Source organism: Corapipo altera, unplaced genomic scaffold, assembly GCF_003945725.1.
Source record: "Corapipo altera isolate COAL_440 unplaced genomic scaffold, ASM394572v1 61153, whole genome shotgun sequence".
In the NCBI taxonomy this organism is placed as follows: domain Eukaryota; kingdom Metazoa; phylum Chordata; class Aves; order Passeriformes; family Pipridae; genus Corapipo; species Corapipo altera.
In genome coordinates, this window is record NW_020884958.1 from 1,924,511 (window position 1) to 1,948,781 (window position 24,271).

Consider the following 24,271-nt stretch of genomic DNA (forward strand, 5'->3'; position numbering starts at 1 on the left):
ATTGTTTGGTTTTGCTATTCATTTTCTATAAGCATTTGTCCTAGTGTAATTTGATTACTGGAATGTTCATGAAATGTTAGGAGAACAAGAACAAGAAAGCAAATAATTTTAGTCGTGAGTGTCTGCATGTTGCTTCTGATACCACTGCCATCATTAAAAAAACCCAAACCTATATATTCAGACTTCATTTACATGTGGTATAGTTTTGCTTTGAATGAGGAGCTAGTCCAACAGGATTTGTGGCTTGTTGCTACAATACTAAAACTATTTCCATAAGCAAACTTAAGCCTTTTATCAACTCGAACCTTTAGTTTTACCTGAATTTGCCTTATTTTCACCAAAGTTTTCCTTTCACTTAAAAATCTATAGAAAGCTATTCACTGTTATCAAGAATAATTCAGATAATTCATCTTTTTGTGGATCCATATTATGCCAGCACTATGAGAGCAAATGTATGTCTTCCAAGAGTTATACAAAATTTTTACAATCTTATTGGAGAATAATAACCAACAAAATAATTTATTACTGTAATTTATTCTTCAGTAAGAAGGGAAGAATGACTCTGCAGTCTGACCACTGAACAAGGGACTCAAATGGGAAATTCAGTCATATTTAGTACAATCAAAACCATGTGGGAAAAAACACTGGGTTGAGGATTGGAATAGTTACTGGTCTACCAGTCCTGGCATGGAGAAGTCCAGATGTATTTCTCTGCTTTGTCAGAAGTTTCATGTGGAAGGTTAAAAGTTGCCAAGGGTTGTCAAAATCATCCATGACCCATTGTCTGTCTGTAAATGATGATTGTCTGACGTGACGATGATGTGGTTGCCACTGAAACTATTGTGTGGTTCTGCAGCATTCATCCTTTTTTAAAGAGTCTTCACATTTCTTTGCCTGGCCACCCACCCCTAGTTTCACAGTTCACATGTATGTCAGTCAGTATGCTCAAGCGTGTATAAAACCTTCAGTCATCTCAAGAGCATTCTCCAAATGTTGCTTACCTTTCAGAAAAGACAAGCAAACCTTTAAGAGAAGATCTTGGTTTCTGTGAGTCTTCCTCTGTTGCTTTTATTCTCAGTGCTGGCTGATTCTTTCACTCCAATTTACCGGGTACCACACAGAATACTCCTGATGTATCAAAGCAAATTTTGCAACACAATTCAGAGCTTATGATTTTAAGCTTCTTTAGTTTTATCCCAGGTCACTGAATTGTATAGAAGTATAATTCTACACATTACTACAATAACTGTAATGTATTCTCCATCCTTGGAAGTCTCTAAGGCCAGGTTGGATGGGGCTTTGAGCAACCTGGTCTAGTAGAAGGTATCCCTGCCCATGGAAGGGGACCTTAGAGTTCCTTCCAACCCAAATCATTCTAGGATTCTAGATTTCTGTATCTTTTGGAGAACTGACCAAGACCTGCATTCAAGTGCTAGTATCATATAAACAAAACTGAAATATGGAAAGAAAAAAAACAAACAACATTCCTATGTCTTCAGGGAATACATATTTTTTATGATTATTTTTATCAGAGGTTCTCTCTCCCTGCAGCAGTACCATTTCCTGCAGAGACAGCAGTTTTGATCATATGTTCTTGCCAAACTCACAAGAGTGGTGATCTGTCTTCCCTTCCTTCCAGGTTGTCTGGGGGAATTAGATACTCCTCTGCAACACTTCCCCTTGTACAGAGCGTTAAAAAGAATCACGGTGCCGAAAAAAGTTGATGTGGGTTCCTCGTCCCCAGCCTTGGTTCACCAGACTCTGCAGAGTCATTGCGGATTATTTGCATGGAGATGGATAGATGCAAACATCCTGCTGAGATTAGTGAGACATGACGTGCCTGTACTTTGTTGAAAGCGCTTATCCATCCATGTTAAACTCCCAGGGCATGCTTCATTTTCACTGGTTCTTACCCTCTCCTTTAGGAGGATACAATCACCCACTCAAGGAGCAGAAATAGTGCATGACTAACTATGTCACGGAACAGATGATTAACACTAAGTAGTTTGTGCAAGCTGTTTGCAAACAATCCATGTGCAGACAATTATGCTGAAGCAATTTTGTGAATACCTAACTCAGTGTATTTTGCATAACTCAGGACTGGCTCCTAGATCATTAAGTTCATAACTTCTGTCTTGTTTGTTAAATTCATGAATGTCATTACTTCTTCCTAGTCCCTAGAACTGGTAGTGCTAGACTTGACTGTGATATTAGTCTTGTAAAGCTGGACAGGCAAAGACTGTCGGAGGGATGGTGGCTCCAGTGACTGAGGTGCTGTTCAAGAGGAGTTACAGCTCCTGTGCTTTTAGGGTTTGTAAGTGACTTATAAGTTAACTTTATAAGTACAGAAGAGGGCAGACTATGCAGACAGATCCGTTAATACATCTGATACTTTCAGATTTGCAGCTACACAGATAAAGATGCCATTTGCCCCAGCTGCATCCGGATGACCCACAGACCTGACCAGAGATTGGTCTGGCTGCCCCAGCTCACAGGGTTCGTTACTGGGAGCTGAGGGCCTTTTTGTCATCTGCAATAGTTCATTAGCCATCTTCAGGGTCAAAGAGTTGACTTACAAAGAGCATTGCATCCATAGACATCATCCTGTGGATGAGGGTGGGGAGAGCTGAGCTGTGAGGAAGAAAGCATGTTGTATGTCCGTGGGAAGCTCATACACAGACAAGAGTTTATTGATTCATTTGGTTCAGAGCATTTGGGAGCCTTTTGACTCACAGAAGTGTACAGCCCTAGCGGATCCCAAAGCTCAAAGCTCTTAAAAAATAAATTAAATACCCAATATACTTGGGTAATTGGTGCTCTACAATGAGTCTACTGGTGTTTCAGCTGTCACAGAGTTTGGCAATCCCTACTGTCCTAGTTAGAACAAATGGGACCAGTTCATCACTGTGTGGGTGTAACCCAAACTGTGTATTCTATACCCTCCATGTCATTGCCCAGGAACTGTTAACAACAGACCATTTGCAGCAGCTGCCCAGAGCACTCCTGACCCCTCAGGCTATAAACTGGGTGTTAAGAGGCCTGTGAGATAGGAGGATGTTCCTGTCCTCACATGCACAACTCACAATCACCCATTGTGGAACTCCCCACCCTGAGGGAGATACTGGGATTCCTGCCTGAACCTGAGGGTATATAATCTTGGGATCTTGGGACTTCTGGTACCACTCGTGAGATCCAGAGGAGGACCAGAACCTCGACCAGACTGTGACCACCGCTCTCAACCAGACTGAGACTACCACTCTCGACCGGACTGCGACCATCACTCGCACCAACAGGGGTTTTTTTCCTCACCTTTTACTTTTGGACTCAGGGGACCACGTGGGGCTCAGCACAGGGGCCAATGAACACCACTCTGTTCATGCCCCAGGGTGCCAGGTTATACATCTCGGGTTTTGTGGGCTAAATCCAATTGTTTGTCTGTATAATTGTATTTATTGTATTATTTTTATTAAATTGTAATTCTGACTTATAATTTCTTTTGAATTGGATTCATTTCTCCTGCTGGTTTATCTTTAAACCAGCACACCTACATAATTCTAAACAGGAGATATTTTATAAGGGGGGATTATAAGATATTACTTTATAATAGGAGGATATGGAGGCAGTGGAAATTCAAAGAAATTGCAACAGAGAAGGTAGTGCCAGTATTGAAAATTAGATTTGTTAAGGCTTTTCCCATCATTTCCATGCTGAAAAGCATTCTTCCCATCAACAGCCTATTAAATTGCTGTTGTTACTTTCATTACTTTCTCATAAATTAAGCCAACCCCTGTTAACCTGCCCCAATAGTTTTTTTCCCTTTCCCCCTCAAACAATATAAGGTATCAGTACACATAAATTTTTGCATAAATAGATTAAGAACTTTATTTGCAAAGAAGTGAATTTGGTATATAATTCCATCTCAGCAGTTTGTCCACCTACTTCCCACTTCCTTTTTAGTTTAAGGTTAAAATGTATACTGAACTTCCCTATGACCAAAGCTATTGCCTAGTAAGAGCAGTATGCTGAGCTATTTATGGATGGACACATTGCTTAAAACCTGCTCCACTGAGTCCAAACTTGGTAAAAAGAGGGATTAATATGCATGATTCATATTTTATAGTAATTTACAAATTCTGTGCAGTCTCTTCATTGTTGCTCTCAATGACCATGATAAGTGCAGAGTTAAACAAACCTGACAGCAGTAATTGGTGCAAGCATTTGTGTGTAGTATAGAGATGAAGATTCTGTGTATTTTCTGTCAGGCATTTAGGTGAGAATAGAAGACTGAGTCACAAGTAGGAGCTGTAAGTGCTCACTTCATGTCTTGCACATTTTAAATCAAACAATGAGATGGATGTGTGGTGATTTTTAACACATTCTCCCAAACATGCCCACAATACTGGCTGTAAACCATTTTGTGCTCTGTGAGGTGCCTCCTATAGCAAGGTCTTGTTTTGTGAATGTACCCAGGACTCTTTTGAAGTGCAGTGGATTGTTAGAAAGTTGCTTATCCACTCAAAACTAATGAGGAAGTCACAGTATCTGCTCTCATCCTGTATCCACATGCTCACAGAGATGGGGTCCTGAAGAGATGTCAGTGGGATATTGGAAGGATGCACCAGTGCCCTGTGAGTAGTGTAATAGTGCAAAGGCCCAAATTATTTAACAATAATGCATAAAATAAATGGCTATTACTTTCCATGTTATTTTATTTATTGAGCGTCTATCAGCTATGTCTAGCACAGCAAGGAGCAGGAGATTTGAGCCTTAGATTCTGCTTCTGGCAAAGTCATGGTATATTCTCCAAGATGTGTGACCTAACCCCTTTTTTTTCCCCCTTTTCCCCTCTGATCTCTGCCTCTGTAAAAGGCTGTGAAGTATTTATCTTGCTGTAAGCCTTAAGATGGGTGAGAAGCCTGTCCCTGACGCGGTGTCGATCTTTACCTCCTAGGGCACTGTGGAGGGATTTATCCTCATTTTACAGAGCGGGTTTTGTTCGAAAAGGTAGCACAGGATGAGGCAGGGATTTCAAACCGTATTGCTCGGTTTCTATACCAGCCAATGCCCCTTCCTCCTCCTCCTCCTTCTTCTCCTTCTCGTTGCCCGTGTGCCTTGGTAACGGGCTCTGCATAGTCACACACTTTTTTTGGGTCGTTGCTAAACGCTTGATTGGGAACTCAAATGCTTCTGCCTTTGGGGGCGGGGGTGGGCGCCTCCTGATTACAGGATCGTGCCTGATTTTGTGTTTTTGCACTCAGAAAAGCAACTTCCAAACACAGCCACAAAATCTCTCCATGGTATGCTTGTCTTTCACATTTTTGTTTGTTTGTTAATGACAGTGTATTAATTCAGTATTGGAAAGGAAATGTGGGGAACAGTGATTAAAACATTTGCAGTGAATAGAAGCCACAAGGCTTTGCTGCATTTTCAAAAGTCAGACTCTTGTCTTCCGTTAGAAGGCAGAAAATCTACAGCCAAGGACCTAACTAACATAACACCTATTTTTTTTTTTTTGGTTTTACCTCCTTCTGAGGAAAGTGGCACCACTGTCTGATTAGTGAAAGGGAGGCAAGGATCCTCGTTCAAGATGAGACCAGGTGCTAGGGCAGCACTGTGAGCTTCAGGTGGGCAGCAAGAGGCATTTCACATCCACTCAGGATGCCATATCCCATTGTCCCATCCCCTCTGTCAGCTCACTGCCCCATTACATGCAGAGTGTATTTGTTTTTAAAAGGGATGTTTGATTTTTTTTTTCCTTCTCATCCCATGCCCTGGGAGCCAATTTTAACTCTTCTTTCTAATTTCCCATCTTTCTAATTAAATCCTTGATGTATTAAATAAGACGCCTTAAGTGGAGCTATTTGAATTCTGTTCCTGATTTTAAGCCAAGCCACGTACATACAAGAATTCACCTTAGAGCCATGTTTTTAATGCCTAGCCTCAGAAAGATGAACTACTAACTTAATCTACCCTGGCCTCATTTAATAAAGTTAAGAGATCAGGCTTTGCAAGCTTAATTCTCAGCTTTCTTTCATACAAAAAATCAATATAGAACAAAATGCACTTGTAGCTAAAATTAATCCTATGAAACACGCCTGGAGCAAGGCCCAGCAGAAGAGGATGCGATGATGAGCTGATGCTGGCTTTCTGAGGAATGGGACATGGGTCAGCATTAATTCCCCCTTCTGTATATTGCCATATACAACCTATCATTTCAGTGATGCTTCATACACTATTATGTCCAGCACAGCCCTTTAGAATTTCTCTGTCAGGCAGGGACCATTAGAGACAAAAACGTAACTTCTTCTCAGGGCACGGGTGCTGACGTATGAGGAATGCAAATGCTCAGGAAGGGTTAAAAACACTTTCCAGCCATGCTGGAATTGGATTGGTGAGTGAAAACAATGCTCCATCAGATTTTATTGCTGCTGATTTTAGTGGTGAACAAAATCTAATTGGATTAAATCCTGTGTGCACACACCAGGCGTGTTTCAGAAAGGGCAATAGCTGCTTTTGTAAAATGGGATCAAACTCCTTTTATCAACATAACGTGGATCAGTCTTCTCCATACCTCCTCTGCTTTTATTCTACATTTCGTTCCAGAATTAACTTCTTCTTGTTTGACCACTGTTTTGCTCATGCCTATAAAGTTAAGTCATACAGAAAGTGTACTCATAGCCTGTCATGCCTCTGGAAAAGTACTGTTTTCCAGCAATATGCTGCACCATGTCCATCTTGCTGATGGAAAGGTGGAAGTTACTGTAACAGGGTGAAAATGGGAATGCTGTTTCAAGAGGCCTTTATTCTGAGGAGCCTGGCAGGGGTGATGGGCCTGGGAGCCTGGTGTGGAGCAGTGCTTGGCAATGTGCATCATAATTACAGCCTTGGTTGCCAAATTCTCTGTCAACTTTTGTGCTGTGTTAGTAGTCCTCAAGAACAAGGCATTGGAGCAAATGTTGTATGCAATTTATGTGAGTTTTAGAAACCCTTTCTATAAGCAAAACCAAGAATTCATTGTTGAGCTAATTGAAGTCCCAGCAGTTTTACCAAAGTGGTATTACTGGCCCCAATGATGCTAACTCACACAGGCAAATTATGCAAGTACTACAGCTCGTTCTCAGTGTCTTAGTTAGAACAGCTGGGACCAGTTCCTCACTGGATGGGTGTAACCCAAAACTGTGTATTCTATAGCCTTCCATACCATTTCCCAGAAACTGTTGTCAATAGACTATTTGCATCCTCTGCCCAGAGCAGCCTGACTCATCAGGCTATAAACGGGGTGTTAAGAGGCCTGTGAGATAGAAGGCTGTTTTTGTCCTCACGCCCATTGAGGAACCCCCCACCCTGAGTGAGATACTGGGCATTCTTGCCTGAATTGGAGGATATATAATCTTGGAGTCTTGGGACCTTTTTAACCACTCGTGGGATCCAGAACCAGACTGCAGATCACCACTCTCAACTAAACTGCGGACCACCACTCTCAACCAGACTGCAACCACCACTTTTGACCAAACTGCAACAGCACCCTCACCAACAGGTTTTCCCCCTCTCCTTTTACTTTGGATTCAGGGAGCCCAACAAACACCACTCTGTTCATGCTCCAGGGTGCTGGGTTATACATTTGGGTTTTGTGGATTAAAACCGATTGTTTGTCTGTATAATCGTACTTATTGTATTATTTGATTAAATTGTTATTCTGACTTATAATCTCTCTTTTGGGTTGAGTTCATTTTCCCTGCTGGTTTACCTTTGAACCAGCACACTCTGTAACAGTGTGTGCGTGTGCGTGTGCGTGTGCGTGTGCGTGTGTGTGTGTGTGTGTGTGTGTGTGTGTGTTTTCAGGGGCTGGGGGTTGGTAGCAGCAAGTGTTCCAAGGTTTCAAAAGACAGGATCATTATGTTGATGGTGGGAGTTTCTCCCACTTATGGTCACTTTTATATGTTCGTTAATGTTGTCTACCCTGTGTAAATCCAGTTGTACTCAGCTCCCAGGGTTGTAATCTCCTAGTGACCAGTAGCTGATCATTGGTGAGTTGTGATTTTTAGCCCTGGCACCCCTGGTGCCGTTCTGTGCTGGCAACATTAAGGTTTCTGCTCTTACCTTTTGAAAGCACTTGTGGGGATCCTCGATATAACCCAATTTTGGTTTTGTTTTCATCAGCCTTTGAACTACTGTTTCTTGATAAGCCAACTCACATTTTATTACTGGTCACACCTATATCCTTGATCTAGGGTTGTTAATAATTACTCTAAAAGAGTAATGAGAGTTCCTTCATTAGCAGATACACACACACACAGAGTGCTCCGTTAGCTGCTTAAATAATATTCTTCACGTTAAACCAGCACTCACTGGTGCATTATCAGAATTTCTTTACAACAGTGTCTTCCTACATTACACTTCAGATGTAAGGAGCTAGGAGAGAAATCTCAGCAAGCCCAGACTGCATGTACTGTCTGCACCAAGGCTCTGCTGCTGTTTTGGGTCTGCTGCTGTGAAAAGTTGCTTGAACCAAAACTGGGGGCAAAGAAGCCATTCCATTGTGCACTCCCCTGTGGGAAAACTCAGACTGCATGCTTGGGAGCTTATTTAAAGCAGATCCCATTGGACTGACGGCAAGAACGTGCAAAGCACCAGTGTTTGTGAGGTGCTTCTTGACAAAAAAAGCACTCAGATGCCCCTAGACAGGCTGCTGAAGATCTTTGACTTAGTTGAATGCTGTTTCTCCTTAGGGGAAGAGTTAAATTCTGCTAAACACTATTTTCCAACCATCCAGGCTTATAGTGGCATTCAGAAGAAACCCCAAAAGATACACTAGGTGGAACAGCCATTGTATTTTGCATTCTTTGTAAGTGTGGAAAGACTTGTCATGAGACAACTGCAGCAGGAACCCCAAATGAGAAGTCTTGGTCATACACAGAAGCCTTTTTGAGATCAGTCCTAAGGAAAAGTGTTACTGGGAGGTGGCAGTAGAAAGAAGGCCTGGGGTAGATACAGGGTCTCCTTGCTCCTGCTGGCAAGTACTCCCTCACTTCTGACAACCTGATTTCATGACAGTATTAAGCTTCTAGAAAACAATACCATGCAGTAACAGACTGTTGGTTCTGGCTCACAACTGCACTCAGCATCTCCTGGCATCTTTTGCCCAAATGTTTGCAAGGGCTTTTCAGGCTCTGATTACAACCCTGTAGCACTTGGGAGTGAGTGTCACAGACATGGAATTGGCCACCACTTTTTTCCTATTCAAATTGTTCCATGAAGTAGAGGTCATTCTTGGAGTTTTCCATTGCCGTTTTAATGGTGGAAATGGTGGAAATGGAGGAAAACATGTCATGGAGAATTAGTGCAGCTCCCCCTGAGCTGCAACCGTCTGCCTTTTGTTAATTATAAAGGCAAATTTTAATGAAGGGAAAACTATTCTTGCACTTGTATCTGTATGAAATGTTCTTTATCAGACTTTAAATGTTAGGGGTTTTTTTTTTCCTCTGCTAGAGCAAAGAACACCTTGAAGTTTTTGAGGTAGTATTACTTAGGATAATTTATAAGTGGCTCTGAAGATAAATAATGGGTCTTACTTTCCAAGAATAGCTGAACATTCATGTATCACATTGCCTCTTTGACCTTGTAGAGAGCTGTACATATTCAGATTAGTTTGGACTATTTGTATGTAGCATTGGAGATGCTAAGCAACCTCAAGTCATGTCTGTGTGGTCTAATGAGAAAAAAATTTTCAAGTCAAACTAAGTCAGGACTTAAATTAATCCAATTCTTGTGGCTTTGTGATTTTTAAAATGAACAGTCAGTGCATTTTTAGGATTTGCATATAAGAATTACCTGGATGGATGCCAGGCTTCTTTTGCTGCAGGAGTCAGGGTAGCTCTGGCTAGTCTAAGATGGCTTTTCTCTGCGAGAAGCTTTTAAACCATCTGCAAAAAATAGTATTAGTGTGGGGTCCCTAACTGTTCCAAATTATGATCTTGGCTGAACAAGGGTGATTGAGGAGACAAGTGCACAAGACAAGGAAAAGAGACAGATATTAAAAAAACCAAGATAACATTTTTAGCACCTTTTTCATGGTATGAGAGGAAGAAGCAGTAGAGTGTGCATGTGGACTTTAAGGGACTGGGTTTTAAGCCTAAATTTTGTAATTTCAGTCATGGAAAAGCAGGCATCCCAGTTTTTGAGTCTGTGGCATCCACTTGCTCACAGCTACCATTGAGCTCTATTTGTAAAACTGTGAGTCCCCACAGTGACATTGCAAGCCAGAATGATTTTTTGCTCCAGTGGAACTCTGTCTGATATAATTATATAGCCTGTTTTCTCTTTCGTGTTTCTTACCACAAATACATATATGAGCACTGCCTTTTCCCCCTTGAGTCAGAGGGGCATAATATTTTCTGTGTATTATTTACTTTTACAAAGTTAACAAAATAATATTCACATATATGCTTTTAACTCTCCTAATGAAGCTATTATAATGTCAAATAAAATGTCACCGTGACCATGCCTAATTAGCATTACAGATTTGGTTGAAGAGATAAATGGCCAGATCCTTCAGGGTGTAAGTCAGCCCAGCTCCAGGCGCTTGTGCTTACAAGATTTACAAGAGCTAAAAGGATGGGTTTGCAGACTGCTGAAAATGGAGGCTTGGAAAATATTGCATTAATGAAGTGCAAACCATGTTTCAGTTGCTAAATGAACCTGCTCCCTCAGGTGTCTCAGGCAATGGAAAAAACTGTAAAACTGCTCTGGTTGGGGTACAAAAACCACATAGGTTGTTACAGCCTCTGCTGATGGACAGGAGTAGAAACATATCAGACCATATAAAGCTTAATATTCCATGAATGGCTTGGTCCAAAGCCCACTGGAAGTCAGTGGAAAGACTGTCAGTGTCTGATCCAAAGGCAATTAGTCAGAAATTAAGGATTCAAGGCCTGTTCTTTACCAAGTGAACACTGAGGTCAGGTGATCATGACTGGTTTATAAAACGGGAACTAATGATGTCCAATAAATAATCAAGCTCTCATGCGCATAGAAAACGTTTTTCCTGGTGACACAATGTAAATGCAAACACATTATTTAAAACAGATAACATTATTCAAATGAGGTTTAGTTGTTTCTGTAATTTGAACGAAAACTGGTGCAGGTCATGTCATCTTTATTGACAGCTTAAAGTCAACCTTAAACACAGCAACTGAATTTCCACATGAGCTTTACTTGACAGTTTGACTGAAATAGTAAAACTTTACTAATTTTCAGAGTGAGGTAAAGAAGCAGTTTGCCTAAGAACTTTAATAAGGATGGATAGGCACAGTGCAATACATAGATACTCTCTCACAAATCTCTGTTCCATAAGTACAAAGTTATAATGATCTAAACTATCATTTAAGTTGTCAGAGGCCTTTGTTATGAAATTACACTGTATCAGCAATTACTACTAACTACTGAATGTTTGAATAAATAATTTGTGGAAGTTCCTCATTAAAAAGCAGTAATTATTTATTTTAAAGAAAGACAAAACAAAAAATTTGTAAAAGCGTTAAGACACTGTAATATCAAAGACTGTATATGGAAATGTGACTTCTGCACATTTTTTTTCAACTGCAACCTACAAAGGGCAAATAAACCTTTCAAAATATAATTAAGAAAGTATTAAATCCAAACACCCCCAAACAAACATTCCCTTCCCTGGGTCGCAGTACAATGGAAACATTGATTACTGTTCCTCCCTGTGTCTATAGGGATGTTCTCATGATGTGCTGAGAATTAACCAAAAGTTGAGCAAAAGTAACATCTAATGACTGAATTTTATGTATATTACTGTATCAGAAAAATCTCAAAGACAGAATTGCAGTCCCAATTACTTAGTAGAGAAAAGAGACTGTGTTTTCTGCTTTTTTCAGGGCTGAATGTTTACCTTTCAAGCACCTTAGCAGGGAATTCAGCAGCTAATAAGTTACAGTGATGATAAGTGGTTGTGTCAGCACATCTGTGGGCTTCTGAAAGTGATGGCTGAAGCACAGATGGTCTCACACTGAGAAGCACTTTTAATTGCAGGCTCAGTCCAAGCCAGGTTATCACAAATACACCTCTCTTATCCCAAATACTCACTCTCTTCAGTGAGGGGCACTATCTCAGTACAAGAACTGCCTGTTGGACCACACTGACACGTTCAAGTGGTTTGCACTTAAGATAGGGACCAATGCTGGAGCTCCTGAGGATTAATCCTGTAGTTGTGGTTCTATAGGGAAGTCCAGCTTTGCAACTGAGAACTCCCAAATCAGATGGAAACTGGCTTCCCCTGCACTGCTGAGTAAAATTGAGCCCATTTTTCTGACCCTGAGAAACAGTTTCACTTCTCTGGATGCTGTATATTTGGTGCTACATTAGCTCTGGACCCAGGATAATGCTCAGTGATCCTCAGAAGTGGATTTTCATCAGTTCAAAGTGTTTTAATACAAGAAGAACTGTGCTGTAGAGGAGCAGAAGCAGCCTTGCCTGTGTGAAACTGCACATATGCACTGGATTTAGCATGAAGACTTAGAGGTCTCCAAAGATTTAAACCCACTGGGTGAGATGAAGAGGCAGTGCTCATTCAACCTTATCCATACGGGATGCTCCCAGATACTCCTACTCCTCGAAATGTGGTGGGACCCAAACTGCCAGTTCAGGGTATGAGCTTGTTGGCATGTGCCAAAATCAGACCCAGGACAACCTAAGCAGTGAAAACGCTCAGGTTTGGATTTTGTTTCCTGTTACTGCAAACTTCTGTTGAGTCATCAGCATGTGGTTGTTTTTCTGCATCCAGTAGATTTTTTTTTGTTAATCCCTAAGCCTATAGCATAATATCTCTAGTGGTGTGCTTGAGAGCCGAGTGTTATGCTCATGAATATACTGAAGATGTTTGCTCCTCCTTGTATGGGTATGGTCAGGTTGTGTGCTATCATTTATATATGTACAGTGTATGTTCTGTGTATACTGAATAAATCATTTCTTCTCTAACACTCAAATTAACTAAGACTTGCAAAGTTTTGCTGACTGGAGGCAGATCATTACATTAAAAAAATTTTCATACTTCTACTTGAACAGAGAGGGAACAAGGAAAATCCTTTTTACTCCCATCTATTTGCAGTGATAGACAAACTAGAGTTAATTTACCCCACTATCTCGTAACCATCTCATAAAGAAAAAAAAGTTTGCTGTGGTTCAGTTTGCAGAGACTAGTTCATTCAAACCAGCTTGCCAAACCCATATGTTACGCACAGTACTGTTTTTTTCCCCCTGAACGAATAATGTATTTAATTAGTAGGCAGTGTTTTGCAGCATACAACTCAGAGATTCTGCACAGGTTAGCTTCTTGTGTGTTCAGTAACTTGTTCTTAATCAAAGAGTCAGTCCTTTTGTGTCTTATTGGCAGTATGTGATATGCATCAATCATGGACAGCAATCCATTTAATTAGTTTTTTCATGAGTCTGTGTTAAAAAAAGGACCACAGGTGCCAAACCCAAGAGATAACAAAAAGAACTGAGAATGTCTTCAATTAAAATATTCTCTTTATCAAGCTCTGAATTTAAACTGCCTGTAAAACAGATGATGAGTTCATGTAACTACAAATTAATATAATGGAAACTTGCTGCTTGTAAATGGGGTTTGAGGGGTTTTTTTGTCATTTCACCCCATTTCTGTATTGGAGAGCCCAGGGTTTTATTTAGTAAAACTGATGTAATTGACCAATTACCATATTATTCCAAATTCAGAATGACATTTCTGAAATCCATACCAACTGAAGCCTATAATGAACAGAAAAATACTATTAAAACCAAAATGACAGCACTTTATAGCAGTTTTAAAAAGGCTTGTTCGCATGTATAATACATGCTAACTACTGGAGATGTAAGAAAAGGATGAACAGACCTTAAGTGTTTAGTAATATAATGGACAGAAAGGTAAAATCCAGGTACCTGTGTAGGATAAGATATAATCTGAGGAGTCCCAACAAAGATCTCACAAACCAAAAGATGTACTGGAACAGGCATCACATTTTTTGAACAGTCTCATGGCTGGAATCAAATGTCAGTGTAAAGTAATATAAGTGTTTTAGGAAAGCTACAGTGAAGACTGTCAAGTTCTCAAATAAAACCAAAAGTTGAAACAGTATATAATGTGCTAGGTGAAATCCTCATAGAAACAGTATATAATGTGCTAGGTGAAATCCTCATAGAAAGATTTTAGGCGGGCAGAGAATTATTTCCTAGCAAAATTCCAGAAATTGCTTGGATCCTTTAACATTTTTCTTTCTTATTAAAATGGTAGATAAAATTTAACTTTATTTTTGGGACCAGGGAAGGGAGAGGAATGAGATTAAGGAAAAATAATGAATTAAATCATAAGAAAGGAAGAAATATTCACCTCTGGTACATTTGGTAACTTGTCCTTCACCTAAGAATCCATCATGTCCTGTTTTGTTGGCAATCCATGATGTGCCTTGATCATAGACTGTGATCCATTTTGTTAGGTTACTCATATGTCTGTGTAAAAAAGCTCCCAACTACCTAAAAAACCCAAAAACATGTAACAAAAAGAACTGAGGGGATTTCTTTCTTTTTCTTATTGTTTACCAAAGAACTTTTCAGCATACACTTGTAAATGGTTTGGCACAAACTAAGGCTGAACCCAAGCAGTAAGGAAACACCTTCCCATACTCCTGCTAGGAGAGCAGGGAAATCTTTGCTTGAGAATGCTAAGAAATCCAAAAAGACAAACAGATAGAAAGAAATACAAATTCTTGGAAACAGGTTCATTAGTGACTACTGAAGTTGAGTTAAACTCTAGCTGAGGAAGCCCATGAATTGCAATCCATTTAAACTCAGTGGTTACACAGTTTCCTGTTTCTTACACAGTACTCTTGTTTGACAGGTGGTTACCTTGAACTAAAGGAGTGAATAAAAATTTGGCAAACCCATTAACTTTTGTCCAGTATATTTCTAATCAGTTGTCTTTCATATTTTTAACCATAGAATCCCCTTCACCTTCAGATGAGTTTAGAAAGCTCACTGAGTTCTGATGCTGACGTCACTTTCTCGATCCTTGCGATGAACAACTGGTACAACTTCAGCCTGATGCTGTGCCAGGAGGAGTGGAACATCACAGATTTCCTCTTCCTCACACAACAGAGCTCCAAGTTCCACCTGGGATCCATTATAAACATCACAGCAAACCTCACTTCAACCAGCGACCTTCTGAACTACTTGCAGCTTTATCTGGAGAGCATCAAGGACACAACATCCACCATGGTGATGTTTGGATGTGACATGGAGAAAACACGGAGGATTTTTGAAATAACCACACAGTTTGGCGTGATGCCTCCAGAGCTTCACTGGATTATTGGGGATTCACAGAATGTGGAAGAGCTGAGGACAGAAGGTTTGCCCCTTGGTCTCATCGCCCACGGCAAGACAACACAGTCAGTCTTCGAGCACTACGTGCAGGACGCGATGGAGCTGGTAGCCAGAGCTGTAGCAGCAGCCACCATGATCCAGCCTGAACTAGCTCTTATTCCAAGTACAATGAATTGCATGGACACAGATGAGAGGAATATCACTTCAGGACAGTATCTGTCAAAGTAAGTTTTCCTTCTTTTTTTTTTTTTTGTTTCAGTATTTCCTCCTGCTTCTTTACTTCTAATCAGGTAGTGAAACTTAAACTGAGCCACATTGGGAGAGTAAGCCACTTGTAGAAGAAGACACTGTTCCACGGAAGTTGAAATCATGTGGTAAACATAGGCTAGGTTACAGACTGTGCTCTGAAACTTGTATTTATTTTTGTGCACATAAGAGGGAAAATTCCAGGCTACTGTCAAATCCTCTGACATTCTGAGGTTCCCGAAAGTACACAAAAGACAGAATATTTGCACTATGAAAGCAATCAGACAGTATAAAGATGTGTAGCCCTTGTTAGTATGCTTCCATGGAAAAGAGATAAAAAAGATGAACCTTGATCACCCCAGCAGTTGCTGCTACTGGCAAGAGCACTTAATACTATAAAGTGTTCTCTCTGCTGCATGTCAATATATTGAAGCTATTCCCAAAACTGTTTCAGGGTTCATGTCTTGAAATGTTCTGGTTTTTTGAGAGGAAAACATGAATGAGTCTTTCTGAAAACAAACAAAAAGGTCTTGGCTAACTGTTTCAATTCATCACGTAATTTACATCCAGTGAGCGTTGCATGTTTTCCCCCAAAACATGATTTTCAACCAATAGGTTTTGTTGGACTTAGGATAAAAGTTCTTGAGGCTTTTTTTATGCAGCTTTTTTTTTAAAAACTTAACTTTTTCTCAGGTATATCTGCACAATAATGCATTAACAGCACTGTTCAAAACACAACCATTTGAGACCTCAACAGTTCTTTAGTCATCACTCATCCATAACTTAGGGGTCAAAAGCTTCCTGCTTCCCAAGAGTGAAAAAAGGCTTGGGAGTAAACACTGGACTGACTTGCAATATTCCAGGTGACTTCTGATATTAATTTTGTCTCATTATTCTGGATATTTTAACTAGATTATGCCTGAAAAGTAAAACTCAGAAAGAGGCTTCTTAAAGTAAGAAGGAGACAGCAGTTTTTTTAATAGCTTTTTGAGAGTTAAGGAAGGGATAAAGAAAAAGGAAAGCAAAATTAAAACACTTTATAAATGAAAAATAATCCATCATCACTGCTGTGTACAGAGAACTATTAGCTCTTTCATGAACAGTGACTGCTGTACCTTTTGGTATATTTTGGGAGACAATATGCAATTTCACATCTGTGAAATTTTTTGTCCCTTCATATTGGTAAGGGTACTGTGGAAATGAAAGAAAGAATCATACCTTTTTTTTTCCCTAGACATTTGCTTATTAAAGGCAAAATAACGGGTTAGATAAAACACCGCAGCTGTTTTTATGGTGTACAAGTGAGATAGACACCTGATGGCCAGAACTGATGTATCTGTGTCAGCAGCACAACTATTAACTCTGAGTGGTACCATTAAATTCCCAGGTGTGACGCACTGATAAGTAGCTTCACTGTCACCAGCCCTATCCATTGCACCAGAACTTTTAGGCAGGTGGCTTGTGTCTCCAAAAGTGAAACTTCTGTCTGGTGCTTAATTGAGTGTTCACCAAAGGAGGCGTTTTTGTGTCTAGATGAACCCCTCTGTCTTGATATGTAGCCTTGGAGCTGTGATGGGTGGAGATGGAGAAGGGGAATGGAGAAGGCACCGTGCACAGACCTTCACCTCCCCTCCCTGCAGAGTGTGGATGAACAGCAGCCCCACACTCTGGCACAGCCCGAGCTCTCACTGCCAACACTGATCTCATACTTTGACTGTGCAGATATTTAAATGCACCCAGGAGCAGAATAATGATCCAGTACATGGCAAGGTGTGCTTGTATCTGTGTGGATATGGATGTAGATGTACAACCCCCCAAAGATTATACTGTTGAAAGTCACCATTCATCATTCCTCTTACAATGAGATTAATCCCCTGATCCATTTTTGCCTGCTCGTGGAGCATCCTTGTTGCTGGAACAAGGCATTAAAATTTCAAAACCTTATCTTGTCTTATAGCTTTCATTAGTCTTACAGCTTTAACCCTGCTTCTTGGGTAATTTCATCAACCTGCTATTTCACATATCCGTAAAATCCTGGAACGGTTTGGGTTGGAGGGACCTTAAACATCACCTCACTCTACCTACCCTACCATGGACAGGAACACCTACTGTAGTGATCAGCCTGTTCAAAGCCCCATATAACCTGGCCTTGAACACTGCCAGGGGTGGGGCATCACAGCTTCTCTGGGCAACCTGTGCCAGTGCCTCACCACCCTCAGAGCCAAGAATTTCTTCCTAATTACCATCTAACCCTGCCCTCCGTCAGTTTGAAGCCATTCCCCCTTGTCCTATCACTTCTTGGCTTTGTAAAAAGTCTGCTTTCAGCTCTCTTGAGACCTTCTAGGTACTGGAAGGGTACTACAAGGTCTCCCCAGAACCTTCTGTTTTCACTTGCCAATCCTAGTTCTTGTCTCAAGTAAGCTTCCCAAGAAAGATGTGGAACGACTGAGCCACCAAGCTAGAAAAAAATACAATAATTTCAATAAATCATTCTTACATGTAGAACAAAGATACTGCTGCTGAAGAGTAGTAGTACTGCCAAAGATCTAAGGAGCAGCTCTTACAACAAAGCACAGGAGAAACAAGTAAAGCTAAAATGAGCAAATGAGACACTTCGGTCTCATTGTTCAAACTGAATTGACTCTAGTTAAGGTTTGATGCAGTTGTAACAGACTGTCAGCTTACATATATCGACATAGCATCAAGGAAACTCATTCAGCAGTCAGACTCGAGGACCTGACCCTTCACCTTCTGAAATTTGTACAGGCTGTATTTCCATACAAACTTGTCAGTAGCCCTACTGAAACAGGACTTCTCAGATATTCCCAAAGTGTCTGTGCAATACCCAGCACTTGTAACTCCCAGAGATTTACATTAGAGATTTCTAGCTTAAGTGGCGTAGTCAGATCCTCTTATCTGTTTCCTAAAGTTAATGAGGAAGGGAGTTTTTACATGGCGTCCCTGGCGTGGATTTCACTGGTGCTCCACACAGTGGATGCAAATGCTCAGCAGCCACAGCTGCTTGTGTTTAAAACAAAGTATTGTTAAAATGTTTTTCCCATGTGGTTACCATCACTTATTTTGATCCACGTCCTGATATTTTTCATAGTCCTGACACTATGAAAAACATAAAACATGCAAATCAGCTACAAAAGTAAGCCACTAGTGAAGTCACACATTTAAATGCTACTAAATCTCTCAGATACCTGCTCCTAACACGACCCCAGGACAGGTACAGAGGGCTTGTTTTGCCCTCCCGGGCACACTTATTTCTGCCATGAAAGTCAGAGAACACAGTGCATGAATTCCCCTGTTCTCATTCTACCTTCAGAAAATGAATCCAATGCATTATTCCACAGCTTCAATTACTTCCAAAGCACCTGGTCTGCACACCACTAATATCCAGGGTGTGCGGTATTAGCAACATGGGGCCAAATTTCATCAGAACTTCGCAAGCATATTCCACTTGAGGAATTGCCTCCCTCAGTTTTGGCATTTTGTGATCTGCTAACAGTATTTACACACAATTCTTAAAAAAAAAAGTTTCATACAGGCTCGTCTACACACACAGAATGGTTTTACTGTTATTGTCAGTGATGGCTTCAGCATATATCCCCAGCAAGGCTTGTAAAGAAGTTGCACAATTTTTATAGAGACTGGGAGAGATAAAAATAAGAGAGTTAAAACCCAAACAAGTTTATGGGCACATAAACCTTTCTTTAGTGCTTAAGACTGCCTTCTCCTATAAACTTTGTCTTGATAGTGCTTACATACGCAAACATGAAAGTACACCATCAGATAGAAAGGAAAGATAAGAGGAAACGGCTGGGCAAACAGAGGCAGACATCACTGATAAATGAAGTTATAGTATCATTTAGTTGACACTACACTAAAGCGTAAAGGATTTAAAATATGAGAACAACATTTATAATTTATAAGTATTTATGTTTATATATATATATATATATATATATATATAAAAATAGTTTTAGGCATAATTTCCAGGCCTAGACTAACACATGTACAGATCAATTACTTTTGAGATTAGTGTCTCTATCGTCTTTCTCCAAACTCCCCCTACTCTAAAGAGACTGCATAAGAAGAACAGTGAAGCTGTCTCAGAGAAGACTGTCACACACACAATCACACTCAAAAAAATACTTACTTTCATAAATTTCACTTTGCAGAAGGCAAACGTTTTTATGACCTTGAGAGTTTTAACTGCTGAAACCCCAGCAAAAATAATGAAAAGTCATTAAAACAAAGGGTAGAGCCTGGGCAGAAGGATGTGTGCACACGCACTTGCAATCGATTTATCCTTTTCAAATAAATTTAAGGTTATTTTTTATCCTCTGTAATTATTGATAAACAATTAACACTAATTAAAAGTTTATGCCTTGCTTATTGAGGCTGTAATGACAGCTATAGCCTTTATACTTCTTACAACATTTACCTTCACCCAATTCTCAGGACTGATGTGAGGTGTTATATTCTGCTGCAACAGTTAAATAGTCTGTCTTCTGAATGCCTTTTATTGAAAAAAATGCACATCTTACCTTACACCATATAAACAGCAATGTAACTCAGTTGTTTTTAATGGAATCACCATACTGACTTACACAGCCCCTGCAAAATGTGTAGCAGCTCTCCTATTAAGAGCATGCAGTTCAGCTGGTCATGGTGCTTGCACTAAAAAGGATTTTCTGCTTCTAACACCTAATTACTGATGGGTTCCCTGCTCCTTTATCCATGTCATTTTAGCCTCTTTGATAATGACTTATGAGAAGCTGAACTCAACATACAGGGAAGACAACTACTAGCAAACGTTGGCTTCCAATACAAATATTAGACTTTATTGTGAATGTCTGGAATAGTAGCAGCTCAGCATTCTCAATGCAGTGAAAAACTGACACACTTCATGAAATCTAACATTACTTTTACACTTTTAATAACATTACTTTTGCACTTTTTTACAAAACTACTTTTTCTTTTTTTTTTCATAATAATTAAAACTGACTGTCCTAGAGCAACCATCTTTCATTTTCTTCCCTTACTTTATTCTGAAGTGACTAACAGTGATTTACCAATGCCAGATTTGCATTTTTGAATCCCCATTGGTTCACTTGAGAGTGCTTGAAAGCTGTTGACAGCACTTCAGTAGCCCCTCTTATGCAAGCTAGATCTTACTGAGATTTTAGCATTTTTTTTGGAAGGACATTTCATACATAATTTCCACTCTTCCGTTTTCGTGTATATTTTTATCTAGGAAACTGACAACAGGTCTGGTGAGTTCAGCTTAGAACTAACCTATGCTTCATAAATTTATGAGGCAATGGTAACTGAAAAAATTATTGTCCTCATTCTCATTTTTTCCAGTAAATAAAGAAGATATCTATCCTGAGAAGTTTTCATTTACATTAGATGTGTAGGGGAGCATCCCCATGTAGTTTAGTTGTAAATTATGTGACTGATTCATTGTGCCATAGGAAGGCTAGTAATGATCCAGGTGTTCAGCAACATATCCAACTATTCTCTGGAACATGAATTCATGGTTCAGCTGTCTGCTTCTGATTATTCTGCCTTCTCCCTCCAACAGGTTTTTAGCCAACACAACTTTCGATGGTCTCAGTGGCCGCGTTAAGGTGAAGGGCTCCTCCATTGTCAGCTCAGAAAACAACTTCTTCATCTGGAATCTCCAGCACGACCCTGTCGGGAACCCAATGTGGACACGTCTAGGCAGCTGGCAAGAGGGAAAGATAATCATGGACTATGGAATATGGCCAGAACAGACACAGAGACATAAAAGTTACATACAGCACCCCACCCGGCTACACCTCAGAGTGGTGACTCTGATTGAGCACCCGTTTGTCTTCACAAGGGATGTCGATGATGAAGGTCTTTGCCCAGCAGGGCAGCTGTGCCTGGACCCCTTGACCAACAACTCAGGTGTGCTGGATAACCTGTTTGAAACCCTCCAAGGGGGGAATGACACCATTCCCATTGAGCTGAAGAAGTGCTGCTATGGCTACTGTATTGACCTGCTGGAGAAGCTGGCTGAGGATATGAATTTCGATTTTGACTTGTACATTGTTGGGGATGGAAAATATGGAGCTTGGAAGAATGGCCACTGGACAGGGCTGGTGGGAGACCTTCTGGCTGGCACAGCTCACATGGCAGTGACATCATTTAGCATCAACACTGCCCGCAGCCAAGTGATTGACTTCACCAGCCCTTTCTTTTCAACCAGCTTGGGCATCCTGGTAAGGACCAAGGACACGGCAGCTCCTATTGGAGCCTTTATGTGGCCACTGCACTGGACTATGTGGCTGGGTATATTTGTTGCTCTTCACATCACAGCTGTATTCCTCACCTTATACGAATGGAAAAGCCCTTTTGGAATGACCCCTAGGGGAAGGAATAGGAACAAAGTCTTCTCCTTCTCCTCTGCCCTGAATGTCTGCTACTCGATCCTGTTTGGAAGAACAGCTGCCATCAAACCCCCGAAGTGCTGGACTGGCAGGTTTTTAATGAATCTCTGGGCTATTTTCTGCCTTTTTTGTTTGTCCACATACACAGCCAACCTGGCTGCTGTCATGGTAGGAGAGAAGATCTATGAAGAACTTTCTGGAATACATGACCCAAAGGTAAAGCATGTCTGTTGCTATTAACTCAGCCTTTTCTTCTTTCCACTCAAAATTCATTCCTCCATAATTTATGGTTTCAGCGAGAGAGGGCTTTTAAACACCTACAAAAGTAGGGGGGGAAGGATTTCAAAGATTGAAGGTGAGGGGGAAGATGAAATATTTTGGTGTTGCCCACTGCAGAGAAGTGGCTTTGACATGCAGATTAGGGGTTTCAGTTCAGATACAAGACCATTTGACAGTAGTTGTTTTGATCAGTTGGATAATTCAGTTCATTGTGACAGTTCATCAAACAAAACAACTGCACAGCTCAAAGACAAAAACACTGATGTTCTCTAGGTAGGATTTTGCAAGTATTTCACTGGTCATGATGCTGCTGGCAAAGGCATTACTGGCAAAACTCCCCATGAATGCTAAATGAAATGTAACAGAACTGAAATATTTTGAAAAATCCTACCTTATGCATCAAAACAGTGGAATTCACTTTACAAGTAGTCAGGAATTTGATTTGCAGTGTTGTTTCTGCTGGAGACCCGTCATGGGAGGAGATGAATAATGTCGTAGACAACCCCTCTGCAAAGTGCTCAGGCTTCCTAGTACTGCCTCCACCTGCTCTCTCCCCATTTCCAGAGGGTCTTCAGTTGGTCTTTAAGTCCAGTCATTTTATAAGACTATTCTTATTTAATTTAGCACTAAGTAGTGATCATGAAAACATGTGGCAGAATGGTTTGCAGAGCAAATAGATGGCTGCAGGTGATGCAAGAGCATCCTCTTCACCTGACAATCACTCTAAGAGACTGGGTGGTGACAGGAAATTTCCCTTCTTCGTCTGGCACCTTCTGCAGTGAAGGTGGGATTGCATTATCCACAGTTTTATACTCATGACCTGACTACTGGTACAGAAAACATTCACCATGGTGACTGAATCAATACAATGCTGTGCCATTGTAAAAAGCAATTTTCATAACTCAAGAACTGGACATATATTTTGATTTTGTAAACTGTGTAAATAAATGTTACATATGTCCTTCCAGGCAGCAAAGGCCAAGCTCCATCTGTTACATTAGTAAAACTTTGCATTCAGACTGATGATCATACAGTTTTGACTTTGTCTGACTCACTTCCTTCAATGTTAACTAGATTGTTTCTACCAAAAATATTTTAAACCAAGAACAATAGTTTTTGTGGTTGGCCTGAGGCAGTCTAAAATTGATTTATGTCTTAAAGCAAATTGCTTCTATTAATCTGCCCTTCCCCTCCCAGAACAAAATACCATGAATATTACATGAATATCTTTATCAGTGTAAGGCACAAAAGTCCAGGGATCAATGTACATGTTTTATTCAAAGCATTCTTAACAAGCAAATGAGAGCTTTCAGCTGAATTTCCCCATCATCAGGCATATCTGTGTTGCACTGTTGTGTGAACCATAATGTTAGCTTGAAAATGAGGTTAGTCCTCTACTGTTTGCATGACCATCTCCTCATCCATCAAAATAAACTGCATCAGATTGCATCCTATTTTTCAGCATTATTATTGTGATCACATGTGGAGTTTGTAAAACAGATATTGGGAAATTTCTGTGACTGCATGAAAATCAAATTATTCTAAAGCTGTGCTGCAAAACTTGGGTGTTAAGTTACAAAATTGAGCACAGAGTGTTGAAGTATGTCAGGGGCTGCAAACAGAAGTCTTGGTCCAGAATAAGAACACCAACAACTCGTGGTTAGTAATGTCAGTGATTCCAATAAATCAGTGGGATTACTGACCTTTCCTAGACAAGCTCTCCTCTGCTTCATGGACCAGATCTAAGCTTCTGAGCCGTTACCAGTTCCCATTGTTGGAATAAGACAAAATATTTTAAGGAAGAAAAAGATTGCCTGCTGTTATATGAGCTACAAAATAGTTTCATATATTTCATTCATGCATTTACCTCCACAGTCTTCGTCCAAAAGAGCAGTTATAATAGAAAATGCACTGGTGTAACC

At 40.3% G+C, this 24,271-nt stretch overlaps 1 protein-coding gene across 4 annotated transcripts in view; it reads left to right on the forward strand.

The window, feature by feature from the left end:
- GRIN3A (glutamate ionotropic receptor NMDA type subunit 3A) overlaps positions 1 to 24,271 on the forward strand; it is a 66,893-nt gene that overhangs the window by 11,856 nt on the left and 30,766 nt on the right. For all 4 annotated transcript variants that reach the window (XR_003530978.1, XR_003530979.1, XR_003530980.1 and 1 more), the window contains exons 2-3: positions 15,016 to 15,620; positions 21,239 to 22,286. Coding sequence is in view for 1 of the 4 variants with exons in the window: in XM_027663810.1 (XP_027519611.1) it covers positions 15,016 to 15,620; positions 21,239 to 22,286 (1,653 nt within the window). In the remaining 3 variants the exon portion in view is untranslated. The remainder of the gene's footprint in view (positions 1 to 15,015; positions 15,621 to 21,238; positions 22,287 to 24,271) is intronic.